The following is a 21815-nucleotide window of genomic DNA, read 5'->3' on the forward strand; positions in this document are numbered from 1 at the left end:
TTTCAAAGAGAAGAAGAACACTACTGTGGATTACAAGTGAAGTCAGAGCCAAAGTAAAAGCAAAAGAGAGGACATACAAGGAAGCCAGAGCTAGTGGAAAGATACAGGATTGAGAAGCTTTTAAAAACTTGCAGGAGGAAACTAAGAAGGTCATTAGGAAGGAAAAGATGAATTATGAAAGGAAGCTGGCAACTATTATCAAAGAAGATACGAAAAGCTTTAGGTATATAAAGGGTAAAAGAGAGTAGAGGGTAGATATAGGACCAATACAAAATGACGCTGGAGATATTATAATCAGAGATGCAGAGATGGCAGAGGAACTGATTGCATATTTTGCATCTGTCTTCACAGTGGAGGACATCTGCAGTATACCAGACATTCAAGAGTGTCAGGGAAGTGAAGTTTGTGCAGTGAAAATTATGACTGAGAAGGTGCTCAGGAAGCTTAATGGTCTGAGGGTGGGAGGCAGCAGAAATGAAACTATAGACCTGGTAGCCTGACATCAGTGGTTGGGAAGTTGTTAGAATTGATTGTTAGGGATGAGATTATGGATTACATGACAAGATAGGCCAATGCCAGCATGGTTTCCTGAAAAGAAAATCCTGTCTGACAAACCTACTGCAATTCTTTGAGGAAATTACAAGCAGGGTAGATGAAGGAGATGCAGTAGATGTGGTGTATTTGGATTTTCAGAAGGCTTTGACAAGGTGCCGCATATGAGGCTGCTTAGCAATATAAGATCCCATAGAATTGCAGGGAAGTTACTAGCATGGGTGGATCATTGGCTGGTCAGCAGAAAATAGAGTGGGAATAAAGGGATCCTATTCTGGAGTTACCAATGGAGTTCCACAGGGGTTGGTGTTGGGACCGCTGCTTTTTACGATGTATGTCAATGAATTGGGCTACAGTATTAATGGATTTGTGGCTAAGTTTGCTGATGATACAAAGATAGGTGGAGGAGCAGGTAGTGTTGAGGACACAGACGGATAGGTTAGGGGAATGGGCAAAGAAGTGGCAAATGAAATACAATGTTGGAATGTGTACGGTCATGCACTTTGGTGGAAGAAATAAATGGGCAGACTATTATTTAGATGGGGAGTGAATTTAAAATGCAGAGATGCAAAGGGACTTGGGATATCTTGCACAAGGACTCCCAAAGGTTAACCTCCAGGTGGAGTCAATTGTGAAGAAGGTGAATACAATGTTGGCATTCATTTTTAGAGATATAGAATATAAGAGCAGGGATGTGATGTTGAGGCTCTATAAGGCACTCATGAGACCACACTTGGAGTATTGTGTGCAGTTTTGGGCTCCTTATTTTAGAAAGGATATACTGACATTGGAGAGGGTTCAGAGAAAATTCACAAAAATGATTCCAAGGATTGAAAGGGTTACCACATGAGGAACATCTGGTAGCTCTTGGGCTGTATTCCCTGGAGTTCAGGAGAATGAGGGGGGAATCTCAAAGAAACATTGCAAATGTGAAAAGGCCTAAACAGATTAGAGATGGCAAAGTTATTTCTCATGGTAGGGGATTCTAGGACAAGAGGGCACGACTTCAGGATTGAAGGACTTCCATTTGGAACTGAGGTGCGGAGAAATTACTTTAGTCAGAGGGTGGTAAATCTGTGGAATTTGTTGCCATGAGCAGCTGTGAAGGCCAAGTCACTGGGTGTATTTAAGACCGATAGATAGGTTCTTGATTAGCCAGGGCATCAAAGAGTATGGAGTGAAGGCAGGGGAGTGGGGATGATTGGAAGAACGATTGAATGCAGAGCAGACTGGGTAGGACGAATGGCCTACTTCTGCTCCTATGTGTTATGGACATGGGGAATTGGAGCTCAGGCTGGAGTACAAAACCCTGCGCAAACATGAGACGTGTGGTCAGATGTCAGATCAGCAGACAGCAGGTGGGGGACAACCCCCTCCCCTTCCATTCCCCCTCCACCCCCAGGTCATAGAGATGTCTGCAGTTTCTAGAATTAAGAGTTCCATGCAGGAAGGAGGAATGAGTTCTGATGACCCCGAGTGCGCAGTTCAATGAGACCAGAGTTTGAGGCCTAGTGTTCAGAATCCAGCCATCAGAGATTCTAGATTTTGAGATTTGATGTTCATTGATCAACATGTACTATGATTGATGCTGAGGGCTGAGGCCAGAGGATGTATTGCAAATCTGGAATTCAAAGCCCATTGACCAGAGTTGAGTGCTGGGGACATCGAGTGCTGTGATTCTGCTGGGGACATTGAAGCCCTGTGTCTGTAGGCCTGAGTCAGTGTTAGCTGGTGCTGGAGGTCCATCCTGTGATTAAAGGACTGTGTGTGGAAGGAAGGAATGGGGCTTGTGCTGTGTTGTTTTGCCAAGCATGCGATGTTGGCAGTGGAATGTGTGGTGATACTCATCTTAAGGAGGGGTATTACCCACAAAGTTTCTCTTTATGCTGATGACCTTCTGCTCTACATTCCTAATGTGGAGTCTTCTTTACCTTCGCCAGTCCTGACGAAGGGTCTCGGCTTGAAACGTTGACTGTACCTCTTCCTAGAGATGCTGCCTGGCCTGCTGCGTTCACCAGCAACTTTGTGTGTTGCTTGAATTTCCAGCATCTGCAGATTTCCTCGTGTTTGTGTCTTCTTTACCTTCTCTACTTTCTTTACTCTCCTGCTTTAGTCAGTTTTCAGTATATAAACTTAACTTTCATAAGAGTGAACTTTTTCCTTTGAATAATTTGGTATTAGTTAATACTAACCTTCCTTTTAAAATTGTAAGAAATCAATTTACTTATTTGGGCGTAACAATTACTAGGAATTATAAATTCCTTTTTAAAGAAAATTTTTTTACACTTCTGAATTATGTTAAGAAGGTGCTATCAAATTGGTCACTCCTCTCTTTATCATTGATTGGCCGAATCAATTCTATTAAAATGAATATTTTGCCTAAATTTTTGTATTTATTTCAGGCCATTCCTGTTTTTATTTCTAAATCCTTTTTTGATTCTTTGGATTCTATTATATCTTCTTATATATGGAAAGCTAAAATTTCTCATTTAAATAAAGTTCATCTTCAAAAAGCTAAAAAGAATGGAGGTTTGGCCTTACCCAATTTTCGGTTTTATTACTGGGCAGTCAATATACAGAATCTTACATTTTGGTTATATTATATTAATCGAGAGGACTGTCCGGTCTGGGTTTCTTTGGAAGCTAACTCTGTTAATAAATTTTTTATCATTTCTCTTCTCGGATCCTCAATTCCTTTATCTTTAAGTAATTTAACTGATAATTTTGTAGTTGGGTACAATTTAGAAAATATTTTGGTTTATTGAGTTTTTCACTTTCCAGTCCCATTTTTTCTAACTTTTTTAAAACCTTCTATGTCTGATGTAGTTTTTAAAGAGTGGAATAGATTGGGTATTAAATGTTTTCATGATTTGTTGGCGGAGACAGTCTCTCTTCATTTGAACAACTGTCAGTTAAGTATAGCTTCCCGAGAACTTACTTTCTTCAGTATTTACAAATCAGAGACTCTTTGTGTTCTCAGGTACATACATTTCCTGAAAGTCCAGATAAAAATTTACTTGATATAATTTTTAATTTGAAACCCTTCCATTATGCATCGATATCTAATATTTATATTTGTTGGGAATGAGAAATATTCCTTTAGATAAAATTAAAAATCTTTGGGAACAAGATTTACAGATTTCAATTTCTGAGGCCACTTGGAATGCAATTTTTAAATGTTTAATACTTCATCATTATGTGCCCGTCATTCCCTTCTACAATTTAAAGTGGTTCATAGAGCCCACTGTTTCGTTTTTATTCGGATATATCTGCCTATTGTGATAGATGTAATAATGGAGAAGCTTCACTAATCCATATGTTTTGGACTTGTCTGAGTCTTGAAAAATATTGGAAGGAAGTATTTCAAACTTTTTCGGTGCTTTTTAAAGTAAATTTTAAACCTAATCCTTTGACAGCCTTATTTGGTATTGTTGGAGGAAATGATATTATTTTGGAGACACATGATCTGCATGTTTTAGCCTTTATTTCTCTCATAGCCAGGAGGGCATTGTTGCTTAAGTGGAAGGATGCCACTCCACCTACTCATACTCGTTGGTTACAGGATATTATGTCTTGCTTAAATTTAGAGAAGATTCGCCGTTCAATTTCTGAATCAAGACAAAATTTTTTGTAATTTATTTTTTATTGAAGTTCATCATCAAACGAACATTTCCATAGGATGTTTTTCAGATATTGTACGTATGTATCATATAATCATATTTGCTACAAATCTCCACATAATATTTATCTGAGATATACACCTATAGAAAAGAGAGGAAAGAAAGAACAAGCAAAAAGAGAAAATTATGTACAAGTAGGGAGTAATCTTTTTTTTTACAATATATTCATTGATTGTGAGAATAAAATCAGGTTTATGAGGTGCTATGTAGTTGAAACATTTTTTCCAGTATGAATCAAATCGTTCCAACTTATGGTTAACAGATGCTGTTATCTTCTTCATTTTGTAAATGTCCATTGTAATTTCCATCCATGCGTTTAAAGTTGGGCTCTCCTGTGATAACCATTTCCTGGTCATGCCCAGTTTGAGCTTTGACTGCCATGGCCCACACACTCCTGTTTCGGGTCAAGTGGATCAATTCATTGGTATTCATTTCCAGTTCTCTGGTCGCTGTCTCCATCATCATTGCTTTCTTCCCTTCAATCTTACATTTCCTGGTAAGAGTCTTTTTACCAGCCACCAGCAGTATATTCATTAAATATTTATCTCTTTTCAACCATTCTTGACGTACATACCTAAAATATATGGTCTTACTTTCCAAGGGTATTTCACATTTTAAAAATGTCTTGTAGGGCATTGTGTATCCCACTCCAATAGTCTTTGATAACGGGGCAATCCCAGAAAATAGCTTGCATTTTGATTTCCACAATTTCTCCAGCAAACAGGGGGGGTTACAGGGATGCAATAGATGACCCCCAACAGACTCACAAGTGATTTCTGAGAGGGTGTAACAAAATATATTAAGTTTTTTTCCATCCAAACTTCCTCCATTTCTGTGAACTGGTACACTTCCATTGATACCTCCATGTTATTGTCCATTCTTCCTCAGATATAATTATCCCTCCTTCCTTCTCCCATTTTGTTTTAAAGTATGAAGTCGAATGTGTTTGACAAACCCTTATACATGCTTGAAATGATTCTACGACCGTTATCTGAATTATATGCTTTTCTAAATAGCTCTATCAAACATGTACTTTCCTTGGTTACAGTTTTTAACCCTCCTATTAACATACTATCGCATCTGTAGATACCGGTAAAAGTCTTGTTTTTCTAAAAGTGTTTCTCTTTAAGCATTTCAAAACTGAACCATGTTCCTTCTTTCATCATATTGCAAAAAACTGTTATTCCTTTAGTTGTCCAGTCCTTAAATCTAGCATCCAGTTTATTCGGCGTAAAATCCGAGTCATATGCACACCATTTAAGAACTGCAATATCTCCATCTAGTTTGTATTCTTTTATAATAGTTTTCCATATTTTAAGAGTCTATTTCACCTATGGATTATCAATAGTATTAATGTACCTTAAACACAAAATAATCTGCAGGTGCTGGGGTCAAAGCAATACTAGAACACAACACGCTGGAGGAACTCAGCAGGTCGGGCAGCATCCGTGGAAAAGATCGGTCGATGTTTCGGGCCGGAACCCTTCGTCAGGACTGTAGGGGGAAGGGGCAGAGGCCCCATAAAGAAGGTGGGGGGAGGGTGGGAAGGAGAAGGCTGGTAGGTTCCAGGTGAGAAACCAGTAAGGGGAAAGATAAAGGGTTGGGGGAGGGGAAGCAGGGAGGTGATAGGCAGGAAAGGTGAAGAAAGAATAGGGGAAAATACAATGGGTAGTAGAAGGAGGCGGAACCATGAGGGAGGTGGTAGGCAGCTGGGGGAGGGGGCAGAGGAACATAAAGATGGGGGAAGGGAGAAGGAGGGAATTCCCGGAAGTTGGAGAATTCTATGTGCATAGAAACCCACCTGGCACTTATCCCTGTAAGCGCAAGTGCTACACCTGTTCCTACACCTCCTCTCTTGCCACCATTCAGGGCCCCAAACAGTCCTTCCAAGTGAGGCAACACTTCACTTGTGAGTCTGTTGGGGTCATCTATTGCATCCGGTGCTCCCGGTGCGGCCTCCTCTACACCGGTGAAACCCGACGCAGATTGGGGGACCGCTTCTTCCAGCACCTCCGCTCCGTCCGCCAAAACAGACAGGATCTCCCAGTAGCCACCCACTTCAACTCTGCTTCCCAGTCCCATTCAGATATGTCCATACACTGCCTCCTCTACTGTCATGATGAGGCTAAACTCAGGTTGGAGGAGCAACACCTCATATACCGTCTAGGTAGTCTCCAGCCCCTTGGTATGAACATAGAATTCTCCAACTTCTGGTAATACCCTCCCCCTCCCTTCCCCCATCCCTATGTCCTTCTGCCCCCTCCCCCAGCTGCCTACCACCTCCCTCATGGTTCCGCCTCCTTCTACTACCCATTGTGTTTTCCCCTATTCTTTCTTCACCTTTCCTGCCTATCACCTCCCTGCTTCCCCTCCCCCACCCCTTCATCTTTCCCCTTAGTGGTTTTTCACCTGGAACCTACCAGCCTTCTCCTTCCCACCCTCCCCCCACCTTCTTTATGGAGCCTCTGCCCCTTCCCCCTACAGTTCTGGCGAAGGGTTCCGGCCCAAAACGTCGACTGCTCTTTTCCACGGATGCTGCCCAACCTGCTGAGTTCCTCCAGCATGTTGTGTTCTATTTATCTACCTTTATAGGTTATCAGCCAAAATTGCTTGTATGGGGATGAAAAATATCCTCTCCTCAATGTTTTTCCATTGAGCATCATATGATGGGTTGCACCAACATATCACAGCTCTCAATTGTGCTGCAAAATAATCATCTCTAAGAAAAGGTATGCCCCTCTTCCCCCCCCCCCCGACTTTTCCTTGGCTAATTTTCCTTTCCTAGACAAGATTTTTTAACATTGTGGGGACTTTTTTTGAATTATTTTCAAAATCTTTGATTTGCTATTAGGCTAATAATATGTTTTACTATATGTTAAGGATTTTTTCCTTTTTTAAACCAAACAGCTGTTTTCTCTTCTGGTAGTGGGTTTAGATTTTTGTATAATAAAATTATTTCTTTTCAATATTATGTTTAAATTTAATTTGCATGGATATGGGGTAATTACACTTGATCTGTGACTTCAATTTATTGTAATCAATATATATATCCTACTGTACTGTGTATTCTTTTATGCAAGAAATTAATAAAAATACTGAAAAAGAAAGAAGCCCTGTGTCTGTAGGCCTGAGTCAGTGTTAGCTGGAGGTCCATCCTGTAATTAAAGGACTGTGTGTGGGAGGAAGGAATGGGGCTTGTTCTGTGTTGTTTTGCCAAGCATGCGATGTTGGCAGTGGAATGTGTGGTGATACTTGTGGGCTGCCCCCAGCACACCCTCGGGTATTGGTTGGTAACACAAATGACCCATTTCACTGTATGTTTTGATGTGGATGTGACAAACTTGAATCTTCAATCTTGGAGATCTGAGGAGGGGTATGCTGATGATAAATTGGTATGATAACTACACTCTGCAGCATCTTTCATTCCTGCACATTCAGATTGCTGACCTAGACTGTGATATAACCAGTCTGGGTCTGGATACTTTAAACAATACGCCTGTAGATATTTGGACTGTTGGATGACATGCAGGACCCCCTTAAGCTACTATAATTAGAAATACTGTATGCTTTCCATAAGGTTGTATCCCTTGTCCCTAGAATTTGAAAAATCCTTTTCTGTACCTTTGACAATCTTTGTAACTTGAGCAGTCCAAAATATTCCATTGGTGGCAGACGTAGGACTTTGTAAAGGTTTATGATGATTCCCTTGCTCTTGTTCTCTGCAGCTTTTTTTTTATAAAGCCTGTGAGTCCCATATTTTTTCACAGATCTACCCCAGATCTTTTGTTTTATACTTATTTTAGAATTGGTTCTTCCAATTTATAATCACCTTTTCTCATCTTCCTATAAATTACAGCACTTCACATTTCTCCACACTGAATTTCACTTGCACCTGTCTGTTTCTCCATGGTCTGTTGCTGTTCTGAGAGTTTGCAATGCTTCCAAGTCTTGCCATCTGCAGGTTTGAAAATTGTGTCCAGTACAGTGAAGTCTCAATCCTCAAGGGAATTTTTTTTTTCAATTCTATTAGTTTAAAGTTTAATTGTCATTCCACCATACATGAATACCTATGAATACAGCTAAATGAGACAGTGTTACTCCAGGGCCAAGGGGCAAAACATGTTAATCATAGTTCTGACTCCTGGGTAACTTCCCTATAGTCTTGAAAGATTCTTTCACTGCTGCTGTTACCTAATTGGCTACCCATGCTCTTGTGACCCCCTTTTGCTTTGTTATTCTATGGTCTTCTAAGTAATGTTGGATGTTTGATGTTACATGTGAAATGTCATACAGAATGGAGGTGGGGCCATTCAGGTACCTAGTCTTTATGGTTCATCAATTGCCCACCTAAATTCCATTTTCATTCTTCTTACCTTTCCATCGATATTTCCAGATTTTGCTACTCACATGCCAATAGCAAGTTATGATTTAATTAACCTACCGGCTTGTGTCTTTAGAATGTGGGAGAAAGCCACTCAGTCACAGTAAGAATGTACAAACTCCACACCCACAATAATGGAGGGCAGGACTGAACCTGGGTTGTTGGAATTACTAGTTGTGCAGTTGTACTGCCACCCTTTATGACTGCATCTCTTGAATGTTAAGATTTCTAGGAACACCTAATTTGTAGACACCTGCAGGGGAGAAAAGTTCATCAGTCTTTTACCAAATTAAAACTACCTTTTTCTGGTACATTTATAAAATTGACTACTTGTTTTACAGCCTTTAGGTGAAGTTCCAGATAATCTCGATTTGAGCACAGTGGGAGGAAATTTATCCTTGCATGCAGGTTGTTTTTTTTCTAAAAAGAAAAGTTTTGCCGCTCTGTCACACTGCCTGCATTGCACTTCAAGATGTGTGTGTAATGAAATGCAACGGCATAGTGCCAGTCATTGACTAAGTGGTGGTTTAGCAACACTTGCTCTCGTCCTTTTGAAAACCTGAGAGGTTAACAACTGATTTAAATGGTTATTTATATTTTTGCAGCACTTTTCAGTAGACAGGTTAGCAGCTCCTGGCACGTTCACCTGCATGCAATGTCAAAGAATCATACAAAATCTTTGACATGGAGACCACTTGCCCTATATTCCATATTGGATGAAAACAAGTGAGCCAGTGTAATCCCACTTTCTAGCCCTGGATTTGTAAGGGTCCTTAATTACTACTTGTATGGTGATACCTTCTGCATCTACCAGTCTTTCAGGCAGTAAACTCCGATCATCACCCCCTGGGTTAAAAACTAACTTCTTTTTCCCTTTTTTCTATTGATTACTTTCCATTGCACCCTTTTGGTTTTTATCAGTAAGATACAACCACATGGGGGGGGGGGAAAGAAAGTCCAGACCCTGAGTCCATAAAGGCCACAGAAATCTGCATTCGATCACAATACAGCTTCTCTTCTGCCACGTGAACACTGACTCCTGCCTGGATGGTACGCCACACCGCTCCTGGTGGAGCACACCGGCTTCGCCCCTCTCTTCACGGAGACTGGCAGCACTGTGACTTGAGGTTTAGTCCTTGCTACAACCAAGGCCATCCACCCCTGTTTTCTGCCAATAAATCAGTGAATCAGACTTGTGGTATACCCCATTGACAATGTCCAAAAGGGTCTTGCAATCACAAGAAAAGCGACTCGCTATTAAACTGTAAGCCTTATTCGACTCAGGCAGCAGCAAGACGCGCAGCTTCTTCATTTTTTCCGCCAACAAGCAATCCGCTGATGGGGAAGACCTGCAATACTTTAAGTTCTTAATGTCTAAAAGGACCTTGTAGTCATTTTAAAAAAAACATTTAAAAAGGACAATTGCACCTTTTGTTGACCCATTAGAAGCTGCTGTGGTCAAACATGCTGCCATTTTACCGGAACTGGATGAGAGAGCATTCTATGTTAATGTTCGTTCTGACCGCTGGGCAACTTCCCTATAGTCTTGAAATATTCTTTAACTACTGTTGTTACCTAATTAGCTACCCATGTCAACCACAATACAGCTTGTCCCCTAAACAGTAGGGGAGCGTGGGGAACAGCACTGTCTCCAGCCTGGATGCGACGCCAAACTGCCCCCAGTGGAGCGCACAAGCTCAGATCAGACGATGCCATGGCTTGGGACCTGGCCCTCTCACATACAAGATTGTGTGTGTATGTGTGTTATTTATTTTTAAGTTGAGAGGGGAAAGATTTCTGAGATTTGAAGGGCTACAAGGAGAGCGGTGTGTATATGGAATGAGCTGCAAGAGGAAGTGGCTGAGTCAGGTATAATAATAACTCTTAAAAGGCTTTTAGATAAGTACATGGATAGGAAAAGTGTAGAATGAAGTGGGACTAGTTTAGCACCTTGCTCAGCTTGGATGAGTTGATCTAAAGGGCCTGGTTTCGTGCTGCATTACTCTGCCTCTAATAGAATAAATTTCTTCGGAAGGAGACCTAATTTGGGCTTGCACTTCCCTTGAAAGGTGAATTAGTTTATTTTCCAAGCTGATTTTAAAACAGGGCCCTGCCCTCTTAGAGAGTGCCAACTCCTGAATTTATCCCCTCTTTATTTCAGTTGTTTCATTTGTCTTATTTGTTTTTCTTCACAGAGATGTGGTACTGGGTTTTCCTCTGGGCCCTCTTCTCCTCCCTCTTCGTTCATGGTGCCGTTGGTCTCCTGATGTTTGTAATGCTTCAAAGACACAAGCAGGGCAGATTAATATCTGTGATAGCCATAGTTGTGGGCTTCCTGGCATCCATAACAGGAGGAATGATCACAAGTAAGTACTTGAGATTTGGGCAGTGCCTTTTGGTATCTGGATAGTTAAATCTTGGAATTTTTCATGCTGTATGTTAATGTGTTTTGAAGATTTTAAGCAAAAATTTGTGTAAGTTCTTTGGTTTGTCCCCGGAGATTTTCCACTTGTGGCTTACCATAGATTTCCATTTAAGAGTGCTTGAGCCATTCTCAGTTTGGTTAAAATCTATGTTAGTATTTTTGGAGTTTTTGAAATTGTGTCATTAGTTAAGCTATCAAATGTGGGAAAAGCCAGTTGGCAGGAAGCCTTTCATCTTCCTTTGAAATTAAGCAATTCAACTAGATCCTTTCTGACTTCATTAACACAGTTCTCTTTTGAAAATTGAAGCTTTGCCCCTCTAATCTTGATATTTAAAACTGAGTTAAGCATTTGAGGGGTATGAAGTGTAATTGGGGGTTAGGGAAATTAATGGGACTCTAATAATAAAGGTGGTGGTGGTAGAAGAAAGTTTCAAAGGATTGAGGAATAAAGATAGGTTGGAGAGCTTGGGGAAAGAATTAATTGAGTATAAATGGTTATTACTGTAACCCAGACTGTTAGTTCAGACCCCCAAAGACAGTGAATAATCTGGATTTTGAAAATAAAATTGTTAAATTTGGTATATACAGTATGTCTTCGAGAGAAACAAGTTTGCTGGTCTGGCCCAGGCATGAATCCAAACCCAGACCAGATGGTTGACTTTTCCTATGGGTTTCTGCTGTCCTCCTTTCTAAATCTGGTGAGAATAGGGAGAAAATCCTGACAAAGGGTAGAATTGCAGGAACAGAGTCTATAGGAGAAGTTAGCATGGAGGAGTATTTTATGAAGGAGGGGATAAGCCCTTGAGAGGAGTATAAACTTGAGTTTTAGAAACCGAATCAGTGAAGTAAAAGCACTCCTGTCTGAGCAAGAACAGAAATAACAGGTGAATTTATTCTTGGGCTAAATGTTATTAAAGTAGCAAAGCACCAGATTCTTAAATTGCTTAACCACCATATAATAAGTTACAATTCCAACTATAGTCAATTAACAACAATCCAAAGTTCAAAATATTCTATATATAAGTAAATATACCATCTGTGCCATATACAACCCATCTATACCATACACAATCCTGAGATTCATTTTCTTCTGGGCATACTCAGTAAATCCAAGAACCATAATAGAATCAATGAAAGACCACACTCAACAGGGCGGATGTATAACCAGTGTGCAAAAATGCAACAAACTGTACAAATACAAAATAAATGATAATAAATATCGAGAGCATGAGGTGAAGAGTCCTTGAAAGTGAGTCCATAGTTCGTGGGAACATTTCAATGATGGGGGAAATAAAGTTATCTCCTCTGGATTTCTGGTGATAGGTCCTTTCCTCCTCATCAGGGTTAGTTGTACAGAGAAGTACTAACATAAAGAAATGAAAATCAAGATAATTTTATTAGCAAACAAGGTTGATAAGGATTTTAAAAATGTATTTAATAGTGACAAAATGAGAATGGTGGGAGGCTTATTTAATGCTTTTAGTAGTTGTAGCAGAATATTGTCTCTCGGGGACATGAGTTAAGAAAGAAACCTGTTAGATTAGGCAAAGTAACAGCAATGCCATTACCACCCTGGTGAGAAGGGTTGAGGGGCCCTGCCCGTAGCTGAGAATTTTCTCAGAAGCCACGCCTACCCTGGAAGAGGAGGACAACTACGAGGTATGGATTGAGAATACGTCTCAGTTGTTAGAGGCGTGGTCAGTTTCGGATGAGGAAAAGAGACAGCGATTGGTGGAAAGTTTGAGGGGCGGAGCGGCCAGTGTAGTCTGCAAGCTGAGAGCGGAACGGCCTTCGGCTTCCCTGTCGGAGTGTTTGGACGCTTTGGAGGAAGTGTTTGGACGGTCAGGAGATCCCTGGCGACTTTTAGTGGAGTTTCAAAAAATGGGGCAGGGAAGAGGGGAAAAGATCTCAGAATACATTTTCCGGCTGGAAGGAAAGCTTACTGGGTTGCGGCGCTGAGGAGTAGTGAAGGCGGACGAAGTGGCAAAGTTGAGGATGAGTCAGATATGTAACAGTTCCTGGGAGGATGACAGGGTGGCTTGGAGTATCCAGCAGTCATATAAGAGGAGCCGCCCTCCTTCATTCGGGCAGCTGATTAGAGAGGTGTGGGAGGAGGAGAGTGCTTTGGGCTGTAAAGGGGGCTCGGATCCCCGGGGACGGTCTTCAGCGGTTCAGGAGGTGGTAGCTGGGTTGAGAACAGAGAAATCCAAGGGGTCCCGGGGGGGAGGGACCCCACCGCTTGAGGGGATGGACGGGGGATTACCCCCTTCGAGGGGCGTCCCGGGAGGAGAGAGGTGGCGGGTAGCATGTGCTATAACTGTGGGAGAGAGGGGCATTTCTGGCGGGAATGTGAGTGGCCGGGGGTGTGCTACAGCTGTGGGGAAGCGGGTCACTTGAGGAGGGATTGTGAGAGACAAGATGCTTTGAGGAGGGAGGGCCCCTGGGCCACTAAGAAGGGAGAGGTGTCGGGAAACTTAGGAGAGGCTCAATGAGGGAATGGACTGGAGTCTTAGGAGGAACACGTTCCCAGAAAGCAGCCATGGAACCCCCGAAAGCACAAGCCCTTATTCTGGATGGACTGGTGGGACCCCGTTCCAGCGTGTCCCTATGGATAGGGGAATCTTTGCAAAAGCCATCCCTGACCCAGGATTGCAGGTTACCTTACTGTACCGGTCGTTGTACAACAAATATCTGAAGCGTTTGCCAGTAACCCCATTTAATGCACTGGAGATTTGGGGCATAGGTGACGGTGATTACCCGTACAATGGGTACCTGTTAGTGAGATTGGAATTCTCGGAGGGCAATGTGGGAGTGTCAGAAGCCCTTGAGACATTGGTGTTGGTTTGTCCGGACCCGGTGGAAACCGGTGGCGCTGCCCTGCTGATGGGGATTAACTCCCCTCTGGTGCGACAGCTCTTGGGAACCTGTAAGGAGAAGGCGTGGGAGAACTTTCTGGAGACCCTCTCGGTACACCCAGTGTTTCGAGTGGTGTTCGAAGAAGTGGGTGACCCCTAGGGGCAGGATCCTGAGTGCAAATGAGGGATAGTGTGGTGTACGGCCAGGGGAGGTGGCATTAGTGATGGGGACCCCCAGATTCCCCGGAGTACCGGCGGGTGAGGCCCTGCTAGTAGACGCCCCAGACGACCTGGAAGGGGAGTCCCGGTTCCCGGCTGGGGCACTGGTGAGACCTGAATTGCAGAGGCCCTCAGCTGTATAGGCACGGTGGATAAGGGTGATAAGGAACATTACGGAGAGGGAGATCACCTTTAAGCGCAGGATGCCCCTTGCGCACTTGTTCCCGGTTACGGTGACGTTTAGTGCCCCCGTGAGACCCACTGGAGGAAAACTATTGGAGAACGGGGGCGGGGGGTAGGGGGGCTGACCGAGGAGGCCTTTAATTTTAAAGACTCCCCTGTACCGCCGAAGTATAAGAGCAGGCTGGTGGAGAAGATGCTGAAGCTAGGGGATGTCTTTTCTCAGGGCAAGTTTGATGTGGGATGTTCCAAGAGCACTCGTCACACTATCCCGGTGACCAATGACACCCCGTTTAGAGAAAGGTCGCGGCGGTTGGCCCCAGCAGATGTGGAAGATGTGCGGCAGTTGAAGGATGCAGGGATTATCGCGGAGTCCCGAAGCCCCTATGCGTCCCCCATAGTGTTGGCAAGGAAGAAAAATGGGAAGGTACACATGTGCGTGGACTATAGGACTCTGTTCCCAACCAGTATACGGTCCCAAGGGTGGAAGACGCATTGGCCTGTTTAACTGGGACGCAGTGGTTTAGTGTATTGGATTTGCGGAGTGGGTATTACCAGATTCCGATGAGTGAGGCTGATAAAGAGAAGACGGCCTTTATCTGCCCCCTGGGATTTTTCCAGTTCGAATGAATGCCCAAGGCATATCGGGGGCCCCAGCCACCTTCCAGTGGCTCATGGAGAGGACAGTGGGGGATATGAACTTGCTGGAGGTATTGGTCTACCTAGACGACCTGATAGTGTTTGGATCTATGTTGGAGGAACATGAGAAGCGGCTGCTGAAGGTGCTGTTGGCTGAAGGAGGAAGGGTTATAACTTTCCCTGGATAAATGTCAGTTCTGTAAGACGTCGGTCAGCTATGTCGGGCACATAATATCGCGAAATGGAGTGGCCACTGATCCGGCTAAGATAGCCACAGTAACCACCTGACCGAGACCCCAGAATGTGAGTGCCTTACGCTTGTTTTTGGGGTTCTGTGGGTATTACCGGTGATTCATGAAAGGATATGCGAAAATGAGTCACCCATTGAACCAACTGTTGTGTGGTTATCCACCTGTGGAGAAGAAAAGGAAGGGAGACTGAGGGCCAGAGGTAGAAGGATACTTGAACCCGGGGGAGCCCTTTGGATCAAGGTGGGATGCTCAATGTGAAGAGGCGTTCTAATCTCTAAAAAGGGCACTGACACAGGCCCCGGTGTTGGCTTTTGCTGATCCCCGGAAGCCGTATGTTCTACACACTGATGCCAGTCACGAGGGTCTGGGGGCTGTCCTGTACCAGGAACAGGGCAATGGATTGAGGCCGGTGGCGTTTGTCAGCTGGAGCTTGTCGCCATCTGAGAGAAACTACCCCACTCACAAGCTGGAGTTCTTGGCGTTGAAATGGGTGGTGGTGGACAAGTTGAGTGACTATCTATAGGGGGCCCAGTTTGAGGTGAGAACTGACAACAACCCCCTCACTTATATCCTGACCTCTGCAAAGCTGGACGTTACTGGGCACCGGTGGTTATCGGCCTTGTCTGCCTATGAGTTCAGCCTGAAGTACGGGCCGGGGAGTCGGAACATCGATGCAGATGCTCTATCTCGTCAGGCACATGACGAGTTGGGCACGGCTGAGGAGTGGAAGAGTGTCCCTGCCCCGGGAGTGAAGGCCATGTGTCAAGTCGGGAGCGACGGAGAAGCAGGAGCCCCGATGGAGCCGGATCAGGCAGTGGATCAATTGGGGGTTGACGATGACGCGCTACCACTGTTTACTGTAATTTGACTGCTCTGAGGAACAGGCAGCTGCCGGAGTTGAGCCCCCAGGGAGTGGGGGCGGCTCAGCATGATGACCCGAGCATTGGCACTATCTGGTATGCGGTTAGACAGCGGGATATGGCCCAGGTGGAGAAGGCAAAGCACGCCTCCACTCCCCTACTACTGAAAGAGTGGCCTCGGTTGAAGCTGAAGAACCAAGTCTTGTACTGGGTCACGTCGCCCCCGGACCACCCCCAGTGCTGGCAGCTGGTCATGCCTGGGAAGTATTGGAAGACTGTGCTCCAGGCACTACGTGATGATTCCGGGCACTTGGGGGTAGAAAAGACCTATGGGTTACTTAAGGACCGGTTTTACTGGCCCCAGATGAGGGGGGAGGTTGAAGAATACTGTAAGACCTGTAATTGTTGCATCAAGAGGAAGACCCTGCCTGAGCAGGCGGCTCCTTTGTCCCACTTGCAGAGTGCGGGACCCATGGACCTGGTGTGTATGGATTTCCTGTCTATTGAGCTGGACACCAGCAACACCGCCAATGTCTTGGTCATCATGGATCACTACACTAGATATGCACGGGCTTTTCCTACTAAGGACCAGAAAGTGACTACAGTGGCAAGGGTGTATGGGAGAAGTACTTTGTTCATTATGGCCTTCCCCAGCAGATCCATAGTGATCAGGGACGGGACTTCGAGAGCAGGCTTATCCATGAATTGCTGGGTATGCTTGGGGTTGAGAAATCCAGAACCACCCCCTATCATCCGCAGGGTGATCCTCAGCCCGAGAGGTTTAACTGGGCCCTGCTGGACATGCTTGACACTTTGGAGATCGGACAGAAGAGTAAGTGGAGTCAGCACATCGGCCATTTGGTTCACTGTTACAATTGTACTTGCAATCACGCTACGGGTACTCACCCTATTATCTGATGTTCGGACGGGAAGTGAGGTTGCCCATTGATCTGTGTTTTGGAACTGAAGCGGGTGAAATAACTTCGAAGCCATATCTGAAGTATGTGTCTGATATGAGGAGAGAGTTGAAAAGGGCGTACAAGTTGGCTGATGCGGCGGCAACCAAGCAGAATCAGCGCAATAAGAAGAGGTATGATCAGAAAGTAAAGTTCATCCAGCTATTGCCGGGAGACCAAGTCCTTATCCGGAATTTAGGACTACCTGGTAAACACAAGTTGGTGGATCGTCGGGCAGCCACCTCCTATGTGGTGGAGAGTCAGATGCCGAATCTCCCTGTTTACTGGGTGAGACCCGAGGATGGGAAGGGGCCTGTCAAGGTACTCCATCGGAACCACCTGTTGCTTCTAGGTCGAGAGGTGTAGGTAGACCCAGAGCCCGAATGGGAGTTTATGGCTAGTATGAGGTCTCTGCGAGGGTGCAGGGGGAGGGAAGAGCCCACTGCGAAAGAGACGGGGCCAGTCCCCACCCCGAGAAGGGATACGTCATCGGAAGACGATGATTCGGACGTGTGGTACCTGTTTCCGTTCGCTGATTCCCCAGTGCTGGGAGAAGAGGCTCCTGGCCCTTCCCTCACTGAGTTAGGGGAGAGGAGGGAGGGTGTTGCAGAGCCGCCTGTAATACAGCCGGGATTGGGGGAGGAGAGGGTGGAGCCAGAACCTGAGGCAGAGGGCTCACAGGTGCCAAGGGGTCCCCGTGAGGGTGAGAGTCTGACAGGTAGGCCTGGGGTGTCTGAACCGGAAGAGTCAGCAGAGGAAGTACATAGGTCTCAGACGAGTAGGCAACCCCTGGAGAGGTTGACTTCTACAGCGCCGGGAGAACAGGGTGTGATCTCTACAGCCCTGGGAAGTTATGTCACTGCTTTATGCACCTGGGTTGGGTTTTGTTTTGCAAAGAGCACTGGTGAATCCTGTTAACGTCATGAGGGCATGACTTTTATTTGGTGGGGGGAGAGCGTACGGGGTCTCTTTTTTGTATGTTAAATTTAAAATGGCTTCTTTGTTATGATAATCTTTGAAATTGCTGCGTATGTGGATTAAAATGGTTTCTATCTTATGTTAAATGCTGAGAAAGTCTCTAGCTAGACATTTGCTTGGGTTAATACAGATAGCAGGGTGCTATTAGCCAATGGGTGTTTATGTTATCGTTTCTTCGGGTGATGATGCTGTATCATATGACTGGGAACGGGGGTTTTTGGCGGGGAGTCGGAGGAGAGACGGAGAGGACGGCGGATGTGCGAAAAGGCTCTGGTCGATCGCTCCGGGTGGTCCCGAGCTGCGAGTCAACAGGATCCAGGTAGTCATCAGGAATTGATTGAGCTCTAACGGTTGCGCACGAAGAACTTGGACTGTGATAAGTCTGGCGCCTTTTTTCCCCATTACTTCCTTTTCTGTATCGCACTTATATTAATTTCATAGACTTAGTAATATCTATAAAGTGTACTTGGTACAACGTACTGTGTGTGCTGGCTGATGATTGATGTGTGGGATTGATTCGGGTGGCAGTGGTACAGCAACCGACTCAGCGGGAAGTGTTCAGGCTGGTGCTGGGCGGGACTTCCCCTAGACATATACGAGCCAATATAGCTGAGTGTTACACGTTCTTAATGGTGGTGTAACAGTGGTCAAGTGTGTTGGCTCCTCTGGTTCCACAGGTGATGTGTTGGTGGTAGCTGTTCAGAGACGACTTCAAGTTGGCCTGGTTGAAATCCCCCACAATGATAGGGAAGTCATCAGGTTGTGCTGTTTCGTGTACGTTGATCATAGTGCTCAGTTGCCTCAGTGCCTGGCTGATGATCACCAGAGGTGGAATGCACACCACTGACTGGATGATGGTGGATAAAATGGATGAACATGACTGCTAGATGTTCCAGGTTGGGTGAGCAGGATTGAAGTAGAACTGCCCTGTGCACCATGATGGAGTTGATCACAAAGCATACTGCACCTCCATTACCTTTAGGAGACTCAAAAGGAGACCTGTCTTTTCAATGGATAGTGAAGTCCTCTGGCTGCAGCGCTATGTCCAAAGTAGTCAGGGGCGAGCCATATTTCTGTGAAGCAATGTAGACAGCAGTCTCTGATGTCCCTCTGGTACTGCAATCTTGCCCTAAGGTCTTCAGTTTTATTGTCTAGAGACTGTCCATTCACCAGCGGGATAGTCAGGAGTAGGGGGTCTAAGGCTTTTGCATTCCAATCCTACTTGTAGCCCAGAGTGCCTTCCCTGTTTCTGTTTTCTTAAAGGGAAACTACACTTGTGTCCTGAATCTGCCATCCGGGGTCCACCAATTTGAGGATTGATAGATTTTTTTAAAAAGTCATCTTAAAACAATGTTTCTTACTGAAGCACCCATGGCTGTGACTGTGGATTTCAGCTGTAACAGGAATATTTAATAATTCTCATCGGAGCTACGTGCAAAGAATTGCCACTTATCTGTACCATCTTAACTTTGAGATGCTGTTTGCATCTGCACAGTTGTTAGTTTGTTTTATTTACTTATTCCCTAAATACCTCTGTGATAATTGATTCACTTGCTTCCCATGCTGTGATTTCCACCTTCTGACCACTTTGGATAAAAGATTCTGCTGAATACCATCACCATGAGCTAAGGAGTGAATGGACTTCATTCAAGGCCAATTTTTTTAAATATTGGTGACTAGAACCTCAGAGACTTTGGATTAAGTGGCTGATGCCATATCATAATTATCCTTGCCAAGGTAATTTGTGAGATTACAAGACAAATCCAGAATTTTAAAGTGCTGCTGTGATTGACGTGTTTAAATTGCATAATGCAGCACAGCACCAAACAAAGCGATGGCAGTTGCAAATTAACATAAACAAACATACCTGTGTGCAAAATAAAATATAACAAAAACAACAGGAATTCTGCAGATGCTGGAAATTCAAGCAACACACATCAAAGTTGCTGGTGAACTCAGCAGGCCAGGCAGCATCTCTAGGAATAGGTACAGTCGATGTTTCAGGTCTGAGGTCGTGGAAGATTTTACAGGTCTGTTCAAAAACCCGATGGCAATGGGAAAGAAGCTGTTTTATCTTGAGCTTCAAGTTCTTGTACTTCCTGAATGATTGAGAAGAGAGCTTGGCCTGGATAGTGGAGGTCCCTGATGATGGATGCTTCTGACTTGAAGATGCTCTTAATGGTGAGGAGAACTGTACCCATGTTGGAACTGGCTGAGTCCACCACCCTCTGTAGTTTCTTGCATTCCTGTGCTTTGGCATTTGCATACCAGGCTCTGATGATGGATGCTTCTGACTTGAAGATGCTCTTAATGGTGAGGAGAACTGTACCCATGTTGGAACTGGCTGAGTCCACCACCCTCTGTAGTTTCTTGCATTCCTGTGCTTTGGCATTTGCATACCAGGCTCTGATGCAACTTGTCAGAATGCTTACCCTCCAAAGAAAGTTCAGTCTTTGACATGCCCAATCTCCTTAAACATTTTTCTGTAATTTATTTTTATTGAATTTCATAAACAAACAAACATTTCCATAAGATGTATTTCAGATATTGTACATATATATCATCATATTTGTCACAAATCTCCACATAATATTTATCTGAGGTATGCACTTATAGAAAGGAGAGGAAAGAAAGAACTTGACTTGTGAGAATAAAATCAGGCCTGTGAGGTGTTATGTAGTTAAACCATTTTTTCCAGTATGAATAAAATTGTTCTAACTTATGATTAACAGGTGCTGTTATCTTCATTTTGTAAAGTTCCATCCATACATTTAAAAGTTGGGCTCTCCTGTGATAACCATTTCCTGGTAAGGGTCTTTTTACCAGCCACCAGCAGTACATTCATTAAATATTTATCTCTTTTCAACCATTCTTGAGGTATATATCTAAAATATATGGTCTTGTTCTTCACAGTTAAAGATGTCCTGTAGGGCATTATGTATCCCACGCCAATAGTCTTTGATAACAGTTAAAGATGTCCTGTAGGGCATTATGTATCCCACGCCAATAGTCTTTGATAACGGAGCATTCCCAGATAATATGATGGTGGTTTGCATTTTGATTCCACAATTCCGGGGGGGCGGGGGGGAGGTTACTATCATAATGAGTTTTCTGAGAGGGTGTAATAAAGTACCTTGTCAGGTTTTTCCACCCGAACTCCCTCCATTTCCGTGAACTGGTACACTTCCATTGATACCTCCATATTATTGTCCAGTCTTCCTCAGATATTATTATCCCTCCTTCCTTCTCCCATTTTGTTTTAATGTATGAACTACATGCTGGACCCAGGATAGTTTCTCAGATGTTGACACCAGGAACCTCAAGTTCAAGTTTATTGCCATCTCACTGGAAGGGGCTCACCCTTTCCGCTGCAGACCCTTTAATGAGGACACATAGTGTTTGCTTACTTCACCTTCTCAAATTCTGCAATCAGTTCCTTGGTCTTGCTGATATTGAGCACAAGGTTGTTCTTCTGACCTCATTCGACCAGCTGACCCATCTCAGTCCAATATGCTGCATTATCGCCATCTGTGGGATGGAGTTGGAGAAGAGGGTATTTCCTTTCCCTGCCCTCTCACCCCCTTGAAGTATAGAGAAGGATACATAGTAGTGGTTGATGATGGCCTTATTTGTAGTGAATACATAAGCTCTATTGTGTGGTTGTTTTGGGGTAAGAGAGTTTTATTTTGTTTAGGGAAATCAAACTTGACATTTTTTTTAAATTTTGGTGATCATTTACAGTTGTTTTCAGGTGCAGATACTGAGGGAATTCAAACATGGTATTAGTGCAGGAATGTGAATTGAAGGTTAAGGATTTCACCCCCCCCCCCCCCAATTCA

The 21815-nt window shown here is 44.1% G+C and overlaps 1 protein-coding gene across 1 annotated transcript in view; it reads left to right on the top strand.

Annotated features, from left to right (window-relative positions):
* Window positions 1–21815, top strand: part of tmem170b (transmembrane protein 170B) — a 60411-nt gene that overhangs the window by 29828 nt on the left and 8768 nt on the right. The window contains exon 2 of the mRNA XM_063069378.1: window positions 10809–10979. Within this exon, the coding sequence (XP_062925448.1) occupies window positions 10809–10979 (171 nt within the window). The remainder of the gene's footprint in view (window positions 1–10808; window positions 10980–21815) is intronic.

This window comes from Mobula hypostoma, chromosome 17 (genome assembly GCF_963921235.1).
Source record: "Mobula hypostoma chromosome 17, sMobHyp1.1, whole genome shotgun sequence".
NCBI classification, from domain to species: Eukaryota; Metazoa; Chordata; class Chondrichthyes; order Myliobatiformes; family Myliobatidae; genus Mobula; species Mobula hypostoma.